This window comes from Macadamia integrifolia, chromosome 5 (genome assembly GCF_013358625.1).
Source record: "Macadamia integrifolia cultivar HAES 741 chromosome 5, SCU_Mint_v3, whole genome shotgun sequence".
In the NCBI taxonomy this organism is placed as follows: Eukaryota; Viridiplantae; Streptophyta; class Magnoliopsida; order Proteales; family Proteaceae; genus Macadamia; species Macadamia integrifolia.
This window is the reverse complement of record NC_056561.1, coordinates 43,753,379-43,772,201: the sequence shown is the minus strand read 5'-3', so window position 1 is coordinate 43,772,201 and position 18,823 is coordinate 43,753,379. Positions and strand designations below refer to the sequence as shown.

The 18,823-nt window shown below is 39.7% G+C and overlaps 2 protein-coding genes across 6 annotated transcripts; both read left to right on the top strand.

Annotated features, from left to right (window-relative positions):
• Positions 1 to 969: 969 nt before the first annotated feature.
• On the top strand, positions 970 to 9,257 carry LOC122078152 (sialyltransferase-like protein 2). Of its 5 annotated transcripts, none has more exons than XM_042644015.1 (13): positions 970 to 1,334; positions 1,552 to 1,625; positions 3,501 to 3,590; positions 3,993 to 4,070; positions 4,291 to 4,391; positions 4,820 to 5,012; positions 5,141 to 5,231; positions 5,307 to 5,371; positions 6,064 to 6,218; positions 6,312 to 6,393; positions 7,012 to 7,121; positions 7,244 to 7,299; positions 8,730 to 8,866. In XM_042644015.1, exons 1-12 carry the CDS (start codon positions 1,244 to 1,246, stop codon positions 7,275 to 7,277), a joined length of 1,164 nt encoding a protein of 387 aa, XP_042499949.1. In that variant the 5' UTR covers positions 970 to 1,243; the 3' UTR covers positions 7,278 to 7,299; positions 8,730 to 8,866. The 5 variants fall into 5 exon arrangements, with proteins under 5 accessions (XP_042499949.1, XP_042499950.1, XP_042499947.1 ...); XM_042644016.1 differs by lacking the exon at positions 8,730 to 8,866 and adding an exon at positions 7,547 to 8,089; XM_042644014.1 differs by lacking the exon at positions 8,730 to 8,866 and having other exon boundaries at positions 971 to 1,334; positions 7,244 to 8,089.
• Positions 9,258 to 10,834: 1,577 nt separating this feature from the next.
• Positions 10,835 to 12,467, top strand: LOC122079881 (ankyrin repeat and SAM domain-containing protein 6-like). The gene has a single exon (XM_042646645.1). It carries the CDS (start codon positions 11,203 to 11,205, stop codon positions 12,253 to 12,255), a length of 1,053 nt encoding a protein of 350 aa, XP_042502579.1. The 5' UTR covers positions 10,835 to 11,202; the 3' UTR covers positions 12,256 to 12,467.
• The last annotated feature ends 6,356 nt before the right edge of the window (positions 12,468 to 18,823 follow it).

Sequence of the window (18,823 nt, the reverse complement as noted above, 5' to 3'; positions counted from 1 at the left end):
TATATTGGTTAGGTCTAGCTCATTCAACTTGAAGAGATTCGTACATCAATTCAGGTCCAGTTCAACCAATCCATAGAGATTCATACCAACTTGGGAGACTTGTACATTGATTCGGTCCAATTCAACTTGACTTTGATAGATTCGTGCATCAATCCAATCCAATTCACCAATCCGGAGAGATTTGTACATCTGGTTCAGTTCAACCCCAACCTAGAATGGTTTATACAACAATCCGGCTTAGTTCAACCCTAACCTAGAAAGGTTTGTACATCGATCCGATCTAACTCAACCTTAACCCATAAGGATTTGTATATCAATAGAACTAATAGAAGAGTTGATCAAAGCTACAAGAGCTTTGCAATTAGAAGGACACAGATGTTCTTGATTTGAATACTTTAGGCTAACAATAGCCCATCTCTAATTGCTTTGGCTTCCATCACATATGCAAAAATGCATAGTTATGCTTACACTTTGTAGCAACAACCATTGTGTTTCCTTGTCATTACTCCTCTGCCACCATGAAAAGGGTTAGAATTCCAAGCACCATCTCAAAAGACGATGAGATGAAGAGGAGATCGAGAAGGAAGGGGAGAGCGTAAAGAAATAGCGATTTTCGGGGTATTCCTATTCCTACAAAAACCCTACTGATGCTAAGAAGAGACAAGTTAGTATGATAGAAAATAAATGAGTACTTCTTAGCTTTCCAAATTTGCCTGGTGTAGTTGAGAGTTATGGTGGGTAAAAAAGTCTATATGCTCACTAGGAGGTAGGAGGTCTGGAGTTTGTTATCTATTTCCACTCTTTATCTAAATAAAAAAAAAAAAAAATCACTTCCACTTTGTAAGAGGATATAAAAGGTAAAGACAAAAACAAAGAACTCTTACTAGAAAGAGCTGCCTTATAAATACGGAGTAGAAAGTCTGAGGGGTATAATTTGGAAATTTTGAAATATCAGGGTGAGGGGTGAAGGAGAGGTAAAACTTTGGTTTTGTAGGGGAATCTTGAAAAGAACTTCTAGTAGGAGAATTTGAGTAAATATAAGATGACTATAGCGGAGTGACAGAAATTGCCCGCGAAGTATTACAGACTTCGAGCAGATCAAGCTTCAGTCGTAGAGCTCGATCAAAGATTCAAAGTAGAAATCCATTGTTCAGCGTCTGCTTATTCAGATTCTGGAACGTAATTAGGGTTTCTCGAGTGAGAAGCTTTTGGTATAGTCGTTCCATTTCCCAGACTTCAATAGATGAGGATCTTACAGTTGGGTCTCGCAATTGCTTTGACGTCAGGTTTAGGGGCGACTCTCATCTACATTGCAGGAGTCTCGAATTTGTTTGGTAAAGTCTTTCTGTAACTTCTCCATTTGCCTTACTTTTAAATCTTGCATATTCTTGGTTAAGCTTCGGTAGACTTAAACCTTTGCGGTTGGCCTTTTGATTTCTATAGAATTTCTAGACTCGTTTTCAACATCACAGGCAAGATTTGATGTTTCTTTATCCTTTTTTTTCCCATTTATTAAACCTCTATCTTAATGGCGGATTTCTTTTTCTACAGATGAGAAATCTAGCATATCGGATGAAGATTTGAGTGCATTGCTAGCCTTGCAGAGCGGGTTCAAGAAGTGTGTGGTGAGTATTACTATTGATACTCATGAATTGTTGCTCAGCCTTTTCAAATTATGTTTTGTTGTAATTTGCATTGTGTCACACCATGTTGTGTTGTAATTTTTTTTTAAAAAAAATTTATATTCAATCGTTGTAAGGTTCTCTCTTATCTATGTAAATCAAGCGCAATGTTTAGACAAATTGCAGATGCTAGTCAGGTGGATTGGATTCCAAATAAAACTCTAATAAATTAATAACACTAGAAGAAATGCAATATTCTATTTGTACATGCCATGTACATGATCTGAGGCTTTGGAGGCTCTGTCTGTTCTCTTTCTCTTCCATTGAAACATGCATTTCAAATTTGAGTTACTATGTTGTCTAGAACGCTCCTCATCTGATTTGCATATTCTGCATCTTTAAAGAGAGAGTGACTTTCAATTTTTTATGACAATTAGTGGCTGAGATCCATTATACTCTATGCACACCAAGTGCACCATCCAGATGCAGGTATGGAAGACCACTAAATGGAAATGAATAGTCACATGTATTCAGTCTTTAAAATTGCACCTCACAGAAGATATACTATCTGTACCTTCGGTTGCTTGAGCTTTGATTTTGGAGTGCACCATTCATTCTCTCCTGCTTCTGCCTTGAGAGGTACATTTGAAATCTAAGTAATTGTAGCGTAAAGCCCTCATTTGACTTGCATATGTGTAGTAATCGGGGCCAAATAGCTACAAGCTATGTGTGTGTGTGTATATATATATATATATATATATCAGCTAGCAGCCGACAGCATCCAAATTAGCTATTTAAGGGTTCAATCCATAACAAACAAAAACAAGCATACTGCATGCCATGTGCAAAACTAATAATTCATGGGAGCCTTTAGGTTGTGCAGGAGATTTATTCTTCATCATTTCCATGGTGATGCTTTCCACAGTGCTAAGCATCCCACTGTTCTTTGATGTTTTGTGCGGTGTTCCTTTGAAGGAAGAAATTAGGGGGTTCAAAACAAAAACTGTTCAAGCACAGCAGTCAGCTTGTGTTGGGCCACTACTAGTGCGGCTGTCTTTCTGCTAGAGTCCTTCTCTCAAGCTGAAGATAATGGTCAGATGTACCTGAAAATTAGGTTTTAAATATTGGGATCGAATTGGCTGGATGCCTGGATCAGCTGAATCCATTCTACTCCTTGCAAATTAAGCCAAACTTGGATTGGATCAGTGGAGTCCAATACTTATACTGCTGATAAAGATATAAACCAAGGGGTGTTTGATGTATACCAGCATAGGGGGAGTGTCCCTACCGTGGCTGGATTATCTCTTACTTTTAGTTTATCATTTCCTTGTTGGGCTACACTTAGGCTAGTACTTTGTTTCCTGAATTAGTTAGATTAGGATTCCTATTTCTTAATTCCACAAGGTCTCTATTTGTAATGTTATTGGTTTTGATTATCATAAATACTCAATAAGGGGGACTGCCAAGCCATCGGCTGTTAGTCTCTTTGGCAGTCCCTTCGATTCTTCTCCATCAATCTCTCTCTTGCAGTTATGGGTTACAGATCTTGGGTTTGTCACAATTGCATTTTACATTAAATATTTATTAGGAGTGTTGCTAGTGGAGGGTCAACCCAGGAGAATAGGCTGATGGTCTGTAATCCTATCCCCTGGTGGTCAATTTCTGGTAGCCTTTTTGAATATATAAACTTGGGACTTAGGGTAATATGGCTAGTAGTAGTATCAGTCAGTAGTGAGCTTTTTTTTTTCTTCTCATTTTCATTATTTATTTCATCTATTTATTTAAGACAGTAACTTGTGCTCTTCGTTATGATTCTTATTGTTTTATTCTGGACAAGAAAATGCTTCAATGGATTTACATCGTGACCTAATGCTGCAGAGTGCAAATGGCTTGGGATTACAAGCTTTGGATGGTAGAGATTATTGCCAAGTTACAATCCAGTTTCCTGATGACACTATTCCCAAGTGGGTAGGTACTTTAGTTTGTTTATGGATCATGAACACTTTCCTAGTTAACATGGACATGGACACAAGCATGATTGCTGTTCAACATGGCACCTTATGGGAAAATTATATGGTCTTACACAGGAAACAGAAGTCTGATTGGTATCCAACATGGTAAAATTTTGAAAAATTAAATATTTTTGTTGCATGGTTCTTATGTGGTTTGTACAGGGAAAAGCTTGTCATTGTTTTGGACAAACGTAGGTTGTCCAACATGACAGGCCTGGGAAGCCAAACGGAAGGTTATCATAGTGAAACCATTACGAAGAAAATTATCTTGTTATAGGATTCTCTCTCCCACGATTAATTTTAGGACATAGTATCCTCTCATTCACCTCATTTGTTTTTGTACACATTATATCCGCAGAGGGATCCTAAATCAGGAGAACTTGAAGGCTTGTCATTCAATTTTAATCTCTGCGAAGCTGTTGCTACATGGGAACGGGTAAGATATTGTTTCACAATTCACTAACAAGGTTAATGTTTTTCTTTTTTTTTTCTTTTTTGTTTGTTTCTTTGGTCTTAAATTTGATTAGTATCACATTCTTTAAGATTATTTCCCCCCATTTGAGTGTTGGTAACCCCCTCCTCCCCACCTGAAGGTACTGCTTATGGTCTGGATTCAGTTTGTTGCTTATTGCTGTGGTCTACTCTGAATTGTGCAGGTCAGGAATAGTACAACAATACTGACAAGGGAATTTATTAATGCTCTACCAAATGGATGGGAGGAATATGCGTGGCGTAGGATCAATAAGGGCAATCTTCTGTAAGTATTTATGATTTGGTGTTATAAAATTTTTAAAAATAGTAAAACATAGACAGAATTATTTAGTAACCGAAAATTAAATAGAGAAAGAGCTAGTTCTATCAGTTTTTCTCCGAAAACCTTGTGGCACTTTCCAATCACTTCAAAAGATATATGAAAACCTCAAAACCTGTCCAAGAATTAGTAAGTAATCTGTCAAGGAATTATATCTATTGTGCGTTAAAGATCTTGTCAAGTATTGTTTAGTTTTCATGCGACCTTGACATCTGTATTTGTGGGATAGTCTTGGGATATAGTAGGAAGGCAATGTTGAGGTACTTATAAAGACTTGGATTTTTTTTGCTATGGAGATATTTTAAAGTCGTATATGGTCTGACCTCTCTCTCTTCCCCCTCCCCTCCCCACCAATGGGGAAAAAAAAAATCCAGCAATCACTGTGAGAATAGGACACTATGCATGGAGAAACTTGCTTTGGTACTCCCTGAAACACCGCCATTTGTTCCAAGGCAATTCCGTCGATGTGCTGTGGTTGGCAACTCTGGAGATCTTCTGAAAACAAAGTTTGGCAAGGAGATAGATGCTTATGATGCTGTTGTCAGAGAAAATGGAGCTCCAGTCCAGGTTTCATTTCCATTACTTAGATATTTCCTGCTATTTTACTCGCTTCTCAACTATTTTACATACTTTCTCTGCCTTCTTGTGCTATTGAATTATACATTTGTACTTTTGTGTGCTTTCTTGTATTACAGAATTATACAGAGTATGTAGGTAGGAAAAGCACATTTCGCCTTCTTAATAGGGGATCTGCCAAGGCACTTGATAAAGTTGCAGAGTTAGATGGTAGGAACTAACACTTAAACAGTTCTTTGACCCATCGTACACTAGTAGAGGCATGCTAAAGATTGTGTTTTACAGAAACTGGGAAGGAGGTCTTGATCATTAAAACCACAATTCACGACATCATGAGCAAAATGATTCGGGTTTGTATCTCGTTTTATTCTACTTGCTTGGTTTTACAGGATATTAGGGTTTATTCCTTATCTGAATGGTTTTATACTTGCATGGTTTTATGTTTTGTTTATTTATCATTATATAGCTCTTTTTGTTGCCATTAGTGGGTTTACCTGCGGAAGATGTGTTAGTTTTCTCTATTTTGGAATCTAACACACTTTTATGACCTTAAGACTTTGACATAGGTTCAGAAAAATTTCTTACAGCTCAAAAAATAGCTGAATGTCTAATTTTTGTTCTGTTTGCCCTTGTTCTGGTTAAGAAATTAGCAACGCAAGTCTTGTTTGTATCGAGTCCTTAAGTTGCAGATGAAACATCATGGGTAGGTTATGGTTTCTGTCCGTTACATAGAGTTTGCTCACTAATACATCAGTTTTACTTCTGGTTTCCCGTACTTAAATGGCTATATATGTGAAGCTTGAAGTTGTGCTTCCCATCTTGGCTAATATCAAGCTTGAAGTTGTGCCTCCCATCTTGTTTTGCTAACTTTGATTACTTCCATTTGCCTTCTATTCTTTATCACCTTTGATTGTTGACAAACTAACGAGTTATAGAGTGAAAAAGATAAATCATGAATTTCTTGGGATGATTTTTCATTTCAATATATTTCCACCTTATGCTCTTTCTTTTAGCAACTTATTGATTATTATGCGTTCTGCAGGAGGTTCCAATACGCAACCCCGTATATCTCATGTTAGGTACATCTTTTGGTTCAGCTGCAAAAGGAACAGGTCTCAAGGCTCTCGAATTTGCTCTCTCCGTTTGTGAATCCGTTGATATGTATGGTTTCACAGTGGATCCGGGTTATAAAGAATGGTAAATGACCATTCAAGCATTTATTTCCTCCTGAAAAAATGCTAGTATTATTTAATATGTTTGCCTGATCATGAACCTTGTGTTTTCTTTCAGGACTAGATATTTCTCTGAGTCTCGTCAGGGGCATACTCCATTGCATGGCAGGGCATACTACCAGATGATGGAATGTTTGGGAGTAAGTGTTCTGGGAGATCTATTTCATTCCTGAACCTTCTGTATTTATGAAATGTTCCACAGGAAGGGACAGCCAGGAGCTTTCCTCCTCACCTAGCCATACATGTGGTGCATGTGCAGGGATGAGAACCCACCAATTTCTCTGTTAGAAGATCACACTGGGCAAAAAAAAAAGAAGTCGATTCAATTATCCATACCCTTTTGATGTCGCTTCATTTGCAGGATGGTCTTTCATATTCATTTTCAAACTGTCCATGATCAGGTTGGTGAGATTCAGAGCAACCCAGTGCACGAGGCTCCCGCTACTGTAGGGTCTGTGACCAACATGTTGCAATAGTGCAACTTAACCGTTGATTAGATTATCTAATCTAATAAAGTATCTTAGCTGGAAGATTACGTAGGTGAGATGCAGTGAACATTGGGTTCATTCCCTTGCATGGTGGCCACATGTATGGCAAAAATAGGGTCTCAATGATCCTATTCTCCCTTCTTGACATGAGTTCTTACCTCTCCTTAGCCATTCCTGATGTAGATATGTTTTAGGTTTCACAGAATTCACTCTCCGACGTGAGCTAACTCCTAATTATGTACTTATGGATTTTTTATGGTCTTTCTTAAGCTTGTCAAAATCCACTCCCCGATGCGGACTGATCCTAACCGTGTAGTGAAGTGGGCACCCAGCCGTAGTACGCTAACTGCAGCAAGAATTGCATCGGAGAAACAGTTGAGGTAACTAGTTCTAGCACCTGACCCCTCTTTAATCTTGAAGTGTTGATGGAATAAAAGTGATATAGTTAGGATGGTTAGGACTGCCAATTTTAGAAATAGCACTATTATCCTTTTTTGTGTAGGCATCCTGGTGCACAGTTCGAGTCTCGGCACTAACCTAGTTGAGGGAAATCATCAGGTAGACTATCTGTGTTCCATTAGATCATCCTTCCACTGTACTAGACCCTGTGGCAGAGATCCTGGTGATTGTTCTGTTAAGCGGTCCACCGTGGATCTTATGCTAAACTCACCTAGATCTTTGAAAATCTTAAAATACCCAGTTAGCATCCTTGTTCAGTTGTTCCTCTTCTCTTTTGTTCTTCCTTTTTGACGTGCCAGAATAGCAAAGTGAGTGGTCTAAGAAAGGGCAATTTAATTTGTATTAGGGCTATGAAGGGCAGTGCGGCCAAGTCTATTTTCTGTTATCAGAGAACCTTAATATTTTCAGAGATCTTTTAAGCAGACATACCTAGATTCCTTCTGCTGAGCCACTTAAGGGTATGAAATTATTAGAACATCTTTGTGGGCTACCTGGTTTTAAGCTTTGAAAAGTTGTTTGAGGTGGTGGCCATGTCCATCGGAGGCCTATGGATGCCCTAGTAAGGAGGAGTGATCTGATCCAGATAGAAGGGTCTAAAAGAGCTAGGGGTAGGCCAAAAATGACCATTGGGGGAAGTTGTGAGGAAAGATATGCTCAAATTAGGTCTTGTTTCAAGTATGGCCTTGGATGGCTAGGATCCATGTAGCGGACCCCATCTAGCTGTGTTCTACTTCGTTACTATTTTTGTCTTTAGTGTCCCTTCACTTTTACCTTTTCTCTTTTCAGTCATTTCTTGGATCCATGTAGCCTACCCCATTAAGTTGGGATAAGACTTTGTTGTTGTAAATGGTGGGAAAATATTTTTGACTCAATGGAGGTTCTTACATTCTGATGGGGCTTGGAAGACACTGGTGATGTAATTGGGGGGAGAGGGTATGGTTCCTGTTTACTGTGTGGTTTTTATGTTATTAGTCAGTGACTGCTAATTTAAACAACCCTTCCTCCCCCCAGTCACCTAAAACACACACACACACACACAAGACACACACACACACACAGACACAGACACAAACACACACACACACACACACACACACACACACACACACACACACACACACACACACAACACAACACACACACACACACACACACACACACACACACACACACACACACACACACACACACACACAGGGAAAAGGGAAAACCATGGTCAATCAGACTCATTCTAAATATTGTGGAATGGTTTTACTAAGCTGCACACCAGCCCCTTTTTTGTTGATTCAGATGAAAATGTAATTTTACGCGTGGTGTGCATGACCACTTTAAATTATGAATGATGAATGGAAGCTTACTTGTAATGTCACTCTATCCACTACAAAATATTCCTGATTTTTTATGCAATACTATCTACCTTCTATTTGACATATTCCAAGTATTTTAATTTTGGCAAGGAAATGATAAAATGGTGGGGAGAGAGTTCTTGGGCATATCTTGAAATCCTTTTCTTTTCTTTTTTTGGGAAGGATGGCTGGGGCAGGATCAAGAGACCCACTAGGGGCATGTTTGATCACCCAGTGGCGCGAGGGAAAGACCAAGAAGATATTTAGCCTCAGAAAGGCTGCTATGGAGCATCAGAAATATGTGAAAGGAACAACCATGTACCCCATGGAACATAGTCCTGGACATGGTATGCTCTGTACAAGAGATATTTGGAATGTTCCGGACTGAGAGATGTATCTGCCCAGTGAAGCATTCTGTACTCACGCTAAAGCATTCATCATCAACTTGGTCATTCCTAACAGTTTGAGTCATTCAGCCCGGTGAGCTTCCATTCCACCCATTAGTAGTGCTCCTACCATTCTAGGAAAGCTACTGTATGATGCATGGGAAATAACCAAATCTCCACCTATGAATTTTGCTTCATTGTAACTAGCTTCTTTTCTTTGGTCCCCAAAGTGTCAAACCGAAATACTTGACATGTCATTGTACTGCTACAAGATTGTTGTAAATTGTAATCGAGCCTTTACTGCTATTCTTGCCTAGTTGGATTATCCTTGATGTCACAGTAGCATACTTATTGTTAAAATTTTTACTGTTCCTGGATTGGTTGTGCCGCTGAAACAATAACCATTTGGTTCTCTCTCCTTTCCTGAAGTCGGTGATTGATTTCTTGAGAAATTGGTCTAGAGGGGGGGAGCGTTCAATCATGGGGCGATGGTATTTCATATTTGGGCCGAAAACACAGCCACCTGAACCAATCTGTCCCAATTCCTAACTCCCAACCTGTGCTTTTTTTTTTCTTGTCCGAGCTCTTTATTATTAACAGAAGTTACAGAACCATTGCCCATCACGTCTGCCATCAATCAAGGTTCGGTTAAAGTTCAACCAACAGAGCTCTGAATCCTACAATGTGATCATGGAGGAATCGGTGTATCAACATTGACTCAGACATCTAGTATATAAAATAAGGACCGAGATTCTCTTCACCTATGGTGAAAGAGGATTCCCCTTACCATGACCATCGGTATCATGAGATTGGCATGGGAAGGGATAGTTTCAAATTCATCGATAGGAGGTGATCTAATATGAACATGTAAAGAATTTGACCCCACAAATCGGCTCATCAACATCCACAGCAACCGACTGGATTAGATAGCTATTTCTAAGTGGTTCTACTTTACTCCAAGATCCATGGATGGTGGCTGGTACCCCTTGTCTAGGGGTTTCACTTTGGCACCATGTCGTTCTTTTGGTGCGAATTGTCAATAAGGAAAGCAAATGGAGGAACGGGGATTACTTCAATGTCGTTTTCCTTGCAGCGAAATGGATTGGGTTGCACCATACGTTGATCCGCACGAACAGTGACAAACAAAGGATTGAGGCGAGAATTGGCCAGTTAGGATTCTTAATCCTAATGGGTCTATGATTACTCCAAGTGGGCGACCCATGAAGGAACTAAGTCAGGACCCAGATGTAGTTCAATTAACATGAACCTTTGTAAAAAACTCATCCCCATAAGGTGAGAGAGTCCAAGATCATGTTAACTCATATCAAATCCCTTTTCTAACTGATGTGGAATCAGCCTCCCATATGATTTATGTATGATATCGTGACATCTTCCTTCTCTATATGCTGAAGGAAAATTTAGTCCTATAAATATCATTCAGCAAACCAAACCTCAAATCTAGAGGGTAAAAAACAAGGATTTAATTTTCCTTTAACCCCAATTCTCCAATGATGTTGTGTCTTGTGACCCTAAAATTAGACTCTGGGTGTAGATGACTTCAAGGCCCACGGCCCCAAGCCCAAGCCCAAGCCCAAGCCCAAGCCCAATCCCAATCCCAAGTTACCGTGATTTTTCCCACGTGTTGAAAAATATATGAGCACTCGTGTGACGCAAGCTGTTCACCATTTTATCGTGCTTTTCTTTGCAAAGTTCACATGTCAATATCGGATCCTTCTGTGTAGGACACGTGCCGTCAACAGAACACACGAGAAACTGAGAAAGCAATTTTTCGTTTTCACTTCGGGTCGGACTCTCTACCCTCTCCACGGAAAACCCAAAAGCCCGGCTATTGTGGTCATTAATTATAGCTAAGTAGGGGTGATTAATCAAAGGGGCTTGGCGAAAAAAGCAGTATTAGGTTTACATTTCTCTCTTTTCTTTTCGCTCAGTCACTCTCTCCTCTCTCTCTCGTTTACTCTTTCTTCCCTTCCCGTGCTACAGAAAAAGCAACCAAGGCTTCTCCCATCAATTAATATTTCCTTCCTCGTTTCCTCTCTCTCTCTCTTCACTATTGTAGTTTTAGTGAGAGATAATAATGGAAAGAGTGGTGTGACACTAATCTGTTGGTACTTTGTCCTCGAAGCAAATCTCACTTAAAACTACCAACTATCAACAACATATCATCGATCACTTCCTTGTCCTACGAGCCCTTCTCTTCTGCCACTTTTAATCTCTCTATTTCTCTCTCTCGCTCTTAGTTTTCACTTGCAATGGCAGAGTTGCAGCCCGCAGAAGGTCCGATGAACGGCGGAGCAGCTGTTGGAGCAACCGTAGGAGTTTCATCGGAAAATATGGGCCCTTTTTTGGGCTCCAAGAGGCAACGTCGACCCAGCGTTCGATTAGGTGACATCGGCGACCAGCCAGCGACGCTTTCTTACGATTCGTACGTCCGGCGAACCAAGCAGTGGAGGCTTCCAGGCGAAAACAACGAGTTCAAGTATCGGAACCCCTCTCTGAAGGACGCGAGTACCGCTGCCAAGACTTCCAAGACTCGACCTCTAACCAACTTGGTTAATGGCGGTGATTGCCATGAAACCCTAGATGGTGAAGACAAGAATCTCTCCGGGGATGGCAATTTGGATTTGCTGGCGATTGGGAACCGTAAAGGGAAGGATTTGAAAGCGAGGAGAGGGGGAGGCGGGACTGGGGGAGGAGGCACGAAGAGGGTCAGATCCAATTGGGTCTCCAAGGTTGACGATGGTACGGAAGGAGAAGACAAGTTTAGCGGTGGAGATGATGGGGGCGAAGGATACAGAGATTTCGATCCGGAGGGTTCGGAAAGCCCCCTGAAAGAACAAAGCCCGATTCAGTCACTGGAAAATATGGCTGTTGATTTGCGACAAACTTCTGATAGGGGGCATGGGAATGAAAGGGAGGTGCAATTTCCCGGGCCGAGAAGACTGCATCGGGCTAGGGTTTCGGAAAGCAGAGATCATGATGCCGTCGAATTGGATGGCCCATCGGATACTGATGCTAGGGATTGGAAGTGCGGCACTAGTGCGGATGGGAACGGGATAGGCGAGAGGGAGAGGGAGAGGGAGAGGGAGAGGTTTCGGTCTCGGTCTCTGGAAGATGGTGTGCGGATGTGGCTCAATGGATTGGGTTTAGGTCGCTATGCACCTGTCTTCGAGATTCATGAGGTGGATGATGAAGTTTTACCGCTCTTGACGCTGGAGGACCTCAAAGATATGGGGATAAATGCCGTTGGTTCTAGGAGAAAAATGTACTGTGCAATACAGAAGCTCGGAAAGGGCTTTTCTTGAGTCTCAAATCTATAATGTTGTGGATGTAATTGCTGAAAACCCAGGCGATGGCATATTTGAGAATACATGTCTGGGATGGTTTTGAGCTCCTGGTTCTATCTTATATTTTTAGTGGTTACTTACTGTTTTGGAGCTTACATTTCCTTCTCTTAATACAATCTTTTGTACATTTTTTTGGGTAAAATGATAGATGTACTCTTCGCCTTGCTGAAGCAGTCCTCTTAAGTGTCGACCAAGACTCATTTTGGTGGTGTTAGCACAAGTTAATTTGAAACAGTAAAAGATAATCCAAATTTGGAAAGAAAAATTTGTTTTTATGTCTGTTCCTAATCATCTCCTCATTATCTGTTATGCATTGAACTATTGTTGACATTCATTGGATATTTTACTGGAGCATATGCTAACCATTGAAACATGTTTCTCATGTGACAAGCTTTTTCTTTCACTTTGTGGCTTATGTTATGACAACTGTTCCATGCATTATGTTAGTCTCTTATGCATTGGAGGTGATTTCTTTCCCCTTTACTTTGAATGAATCTCTGATCTCACAGGAATCCAAAGAGCGTCTCTGTTTTGTTGGCCTTATTCTAGGTGTATGTGCAACATCCTTTATGATCTCCCTCTTCACATGTATGATTGAACCAAGATATTACCATAATAGGAGTGGTCACTTAGAGGTATCTGTTCATCATCAGTCCTACACCTTATTGTAATTAGAATTAATTGTAAAATCTTCCAGTTATGGTTGTAACATGGCACTTACCTCCTCTGGTTTATTCCATGAAAACAGTATCTTCATAAATAAGGTATTCCTTGGGACCTCCCGTTTTGTAAACCAAGAAAACTCAACCATAACTAGTGCACAGAGGTATGTATTCAGTGGAGACCCGTTGTAGTAAAACTACTTTCTGAAATCCTTTTTCTTCCTGCCCCCCCTCCCCCTTTTTTTTATTTTATCTTATAAAAATCGTGAAGAAGCTCTGTTTCTGCTCGAGGATAGCTTTGTAGTTGTAATGATTTGGCTATTTCTAATTCTCTTTTAGCAGGCATCTTTTGGTTCCCTGAACTGGAATAGCTTGAAATGCAATTCATGAGCTGTATCAGGTTGGCTTATCTCTGCAGCTTATATTTTCATGCTTTGGTTGATGGATTATAGTAATTATCATGTACTTTTTAGTTTCTAATGGATAAAACATTCCTGTTATTTCCATGACGGTCTCCGATGTACAGAATTGATATATGATTTTCTACACTCTTTTTGCTGCTTATTTATGACCACCCAATATAAACAACATTCCCCCAAACTGTTGTATATTTTCAATATAGCTGCTGAGCAAAAGAGTGACAAACATGCATAAGCATCCTAAAATTCTGTAAGATATGCAATTCATCCATCTAGATGCTGTCTTGCAAGCTGTGTATACTCAGCAGTATGTTAAAAACTTGTTGCAGAAATGAATGTGTTTTATTGCAAGTGCTTTTGTCACTGATTTGGTTTGCAAAAGTAACACGTGTCTTCATATTTTCTGGTGTCACTAGCCTATGAAAAAAGGGAAAACCTGGTTGTCACCCAGGCAGGCTGACCAAAGTAGTTGTCACCTAGCCTAGAATTAAGGAATAATGGGGTTTGAAAACCCTGTTTGGGTTCGCTATGGGCCCACCCAGTTGTCAAATATCCCAATTACTGGTTGAGTGGCAAAATTAATGTGAACAGTGTTGGGTCATTTGGAAGGAGGAAATAGCTTAGGACTTGAGTGGAAACAATAGCATAAGAAGGGGCCTTCGCAATAACTCGGGATCTAATCCCATAGAGATGATAAATCTTTCGCCTGTAAATTCAATGGGATGAATTGCATCTCGATGAATTACTTAGGAGAGGATTAGATGGGAACAAATTATTAAAGGATAATAATAGCAAATAGGTTTAATTGTAAGTACTGCAAAGAACCTATCTTCTTCCTCATGATGGGAGGAAGAGACCAGCGGCAACCGAAGGAGCTGTAGCTGCTCAAGGGAAGATCGAATGGAGGTGCAACTTCTGGTATGTAATCACCTAGCCCTAACAACCAGTCCAAAGCCAGCCATTATCTAAAAAAAAAAGGATTTGAAATACTAGAACAGGTCACTTGCATTGAAGCCAGAAAATAGAGCAGTTCTGATCTCATGGGACTGTCTCACCTTTCCAGCAAGTTTCACATGTAGGATCGCCCCTGGGATGTATATCAGCATATAAAGTAAGGAAGTGGAAGAATTAGGGATAAGGGAGATCGAACAAATCCCTCCCAACCCTACTGGTTCAGCAGTATCATGAGAACAGAAAGAAAAAGAATAGAAGAACAAGAGGGACAAGGAGGGGCGAGAAGAGGCTGATGAACAGAGGAAAGGAAGAGAACTCAATGAAGAGGGAATCTCGGATATGCGGAACAGAGAGAAGCACACTCAGACAACAGGCTGTTCTGGCCATGCAGGCAACTTTCAAATCAAATTTCTATTCCATTCAATTTTATGTTTGTAGCAAGTTTACGAATATATTTATAAAACTAAAGAGCCCAGTATAAAATAGAAATCAACTCCAACAATGATACATAAAATTGGAAATAACATCAAACAAGGAAACTGAAGTAAGACTCATATCTAACTCTTATCTAAATCTCTCATAAAAAGATAATTAAAATTACAATGAATTCCGATCACTTATCTAGCCTGGTATCAGTAAAAAGTGGTTCAATAAGGAACCAGACCCTTTTCCTCTTCTACGATATGCATCAGGTAAATTTGTCATTTTACCCAGGCGGAAGGTGGAGATTCTAGCAATCTTCCTCTTTTCAGCAGACAGTTTTACTGTTTTAAGTTCTCCATTCACTGGGTTCATTCATTTGAGAGTAAGGTTTAGATTTTAGGTCCACAGTTAAGGTTTAATGGTTTATGACTTCATGGTTTTACAGATTAAGGTTTAGAGCTCCAGGTGATCAGATTCCATGGAGATTCCACTGATCACATCATTTTCCAGAGAGAACTCAGCCTTGGGGTGATAATTGAGACAATCAGCCTAACACCCCCCTTCCCCCTCCAAGGTCAGTTGCTTGGTTGATGTGTGATAAATTGGATTTGATGACATAAGTTGTTGATTTTTTGTTGTATAGGTGATACGAAGTAAGGGAAAAAAAAAACATCTCAGCTTGAAATATATATATATATATATATTGGTGTGTGTGGAAGGTCTCAATGGTTTTAATTGATGATACTGAATTATTTGGTCCTCAATAGCGTGGAATGCTGGAATGGTGTAGTAAGATCATGTGGTCGACCCCAAGTAGTTGGCCTCATTTTTCTAGGATCTTTGGTTCATCTAATAGTCTAGCATAGGAAAGTGTGATGAATGAATCAGTGTCATCTAATTATGGATCTGGATTTTTAATGAATGTTAACTGCATAGTACTGGTGCCCACTGCTACACTTGATACATACAGTAGCATGTCTTTAGTAGCAAACCCTAGGTTTTTTAGTTAATAAGGCTCTGTACTGTAACATTCTAAAAAATGGGTTCTGATATTTTTTTATTTTTTTGAAATAGAAATGAGGTAAAACCTGTATGGAAAGCCCGGTTCAATTTCTTGTTTTTTTGAAATGAACCGGACACTTATGAGACTTTTGAATCCATTTTTTGGAGCATAAAATACTTGCTTTTCACTTTTAGAATTCATTCTGAGCAAAAGGCGTTGAAATAGGTATCACTTATAAGTTATGAAGGGTAAATGGGGAAATTACCCTCAAAACATAACAAAGTTATGTTTCAAGGAACCCTAACCCCATTTTCACTTGCAGGAGGCGAGAGGCGAGAAGGAGACGAGAGTATGCGGATCTTAAACTACCTGAATCTCTCAAGCAATCATCTCGTTGGGGGCATTCCTCCGTCAATCTCAACAATGCAAAGCTTGACTTCAGTGGATTTCTCCTACAACAATCTGTCTGGTTTGGTTTCAGGCACCGGTCAGTTCAGTTACTTCAATTCCACTTCCTTCGTTGGCAACCCCGAACTCTGTGGTCCATACTTGCGGCCTTGCAAATCTGGTGACGGCGACCAACAAACCCATGTGAAAGGCCCACTCTTTGCTTCGATAAAGCTCCTCCTAGTCATTGGCCTTCTTGTCTGCTCGATAGCATTTGCAGTCGCTGCCATCTTCAAAGCTCGGTCACTGAAGAAAGCTAATGAGTCCAGGGCGTGGAAACTAACGGCTTTCCAGCGTTTGGATTTCACTTGTGACGACGTCTTGGAAAGCTTGAAGGAAGACAACATCATAGGGAAGGGAGGTGCTGGTATTGTGTACAAGGGCATCATGCCTAATGGCGACCAGGTTGCCGTGAAAAGGCTGCCGGTGATGAGCCGAGGATCGTCTCATGATTCATTCTGAGCATTTGCTCTGTTAAGTTCTTACAGGGAGTGGGTTCTAGAATTTATTTTGAGTTTACTAATTTTGACATAATTATGTTCCTTTAGATTATGGAGGTTGAAATTTTATGAGGTTTGGTTGATGATTTATTTAAAAACTGATGTGGGGTTGTGCAGAGTATGCCTACACACTGAAGGTTGATGAGAAAAGTGATGTGTACAGCTTTGGGGTGGTTCTGTTGGAGTTGGTGAGTGGTAGAAAACCAGTGGGTGAGTTTGGGGATGGGGTAGACATTGTGCAGTGGGTGAGAAAGATGACTGATTCAAACAAGGAAGGAGTCCTAAAGATCCTTGATCCTAGACTCTCCTCAGTTCCTCTACATGAGGTGATGCATGTCTTCTATGTTGCAATGCTGTGTGTGGAGATATTCTTATTTGTCTCATTCAATTTAAGTTATTTGGGTAATAATGATTTTCATAACTTAGAATTTATTAAAAAACCATTGACTATCCTTAGATTTTATTTAAAAATCACAACTTTGACACCCATGGTGAAGATGGCACTTTATGTAAATATTGGTTTCTAACAGAAACGATTCTGTTAAGTACGAACCATACATGTTTATGTTTCTTTCAGGTTACAAAATCAATTTTTTTTTTGCGATTACCATACAACATTTAAGATGCAGAATCACTCCAAAAAAATAAAAATGCAAAAAAGTGTGTTAGCCCTAAAATCATGTTAAAAAAACAGAATCGTTACAGTACAGAGCCTAAGTGATGTTAAGTTGCCATGTGAAACACTTATGGATTGTAACCCCCCCTGATGGAGGGCCTATAGAGAAAGGGAAGAAATCCCTGAGCGAACTTAGAGTTGTAGAGGAGAAGAGAAGAATAGCACAAAGCGGGGGGGAAGGGGTCACACGTCTTGCGCTATACCCGGCACTAAAAACGTTTAATTCAATTCGTGATTCAAAATCTGTCTAATTACTTGGGTTACATGCCTTTATATAATAAATTGAAATTAAAACTTGCCTAATAAAAATTTAAGACTAAAATTAGCAACCTTTAATTACTTCATGAATTCTAACTAATGAAATTAGAAATAAAATAAACTCAAATTGATAACTCGCTAATTGACTAACAACCACCCAAAAATAGAAGATTGCAAATATTTCCCAAATAAAATAAAATCCTAAAGATCCTAAATCCAAAAATCCAATTAGATTCAGATCATCTCAGTTGAGATTGCCTGAAGGGTCAACTCGGTTCAGCCTCAATTCTGCATCACCCTCCCCCCCTCCACCCCCCAAAAAAGAAGAAAAGACCACTTATTGGGAAATTAGTAATTACTTGGTGGTCAATTTGAAGAAACATAGGGCCCTTGCTACGAAGGCTTGGTACAATCTGGTGAAATAGCAATACTATTTGGAGGTATTGATCTGTTCTGGGTATTTGTGTGGATGATGTTTTTTGCATAGCTGAAGTCTTCCTTGGAGCAGTGACTCAGAAGTTAGAACGATCTGAAGTGCAGATGAGAATTGTAGGTTATAAGTTCACTGAAATGGAGAGTCAACAACAAACAACAAACTCAGCTTTATCCCAACTTAATAGTGTCGGCTACAGATTCATGCAAAGCAAAGAAGGGAAAACTGAGGTCCAAACATGAAAAGAAATGAAGAAAACAAGAAAAAAAAGAAAAGATACAGATAAATGACAGAGAGGTGAAAGTAAGAGGAAAGAGGCACAACCTAGCAGAATAGGAAACATTTCTCTAAATGGGATCGGCTACATGGATCTTGCCCTCCAATAGGCTCTATCTGAGGCCATACTTGGGGCAAGGCCTAGACTATATGTCATTCCTCACAACCAAGTTCTCTGAAATGGAGTCATTGGACTTGCAGTGAAAATGATTTGGAGTGCATTGGCTATAAGTGATATGGTTGGTGAAATGCCATACCCTTTAAAACCAGTGGTGACAACTGTATATGGAAATGAATGATGCTTTCTTGGAAGCTTCACTTTTCATTGAAGCATTGACTTAATAGTGATATGGGCTGCAGCTGAATATTGGGGCATTTATATTCTTTATATTTTCACAAGGTTGGCTCATTGCTTTTGTGCGAGTTCATGATTTGTTAAGAGATTTTGGAAAAGTGCCTTGGTACTAGCAGTTCA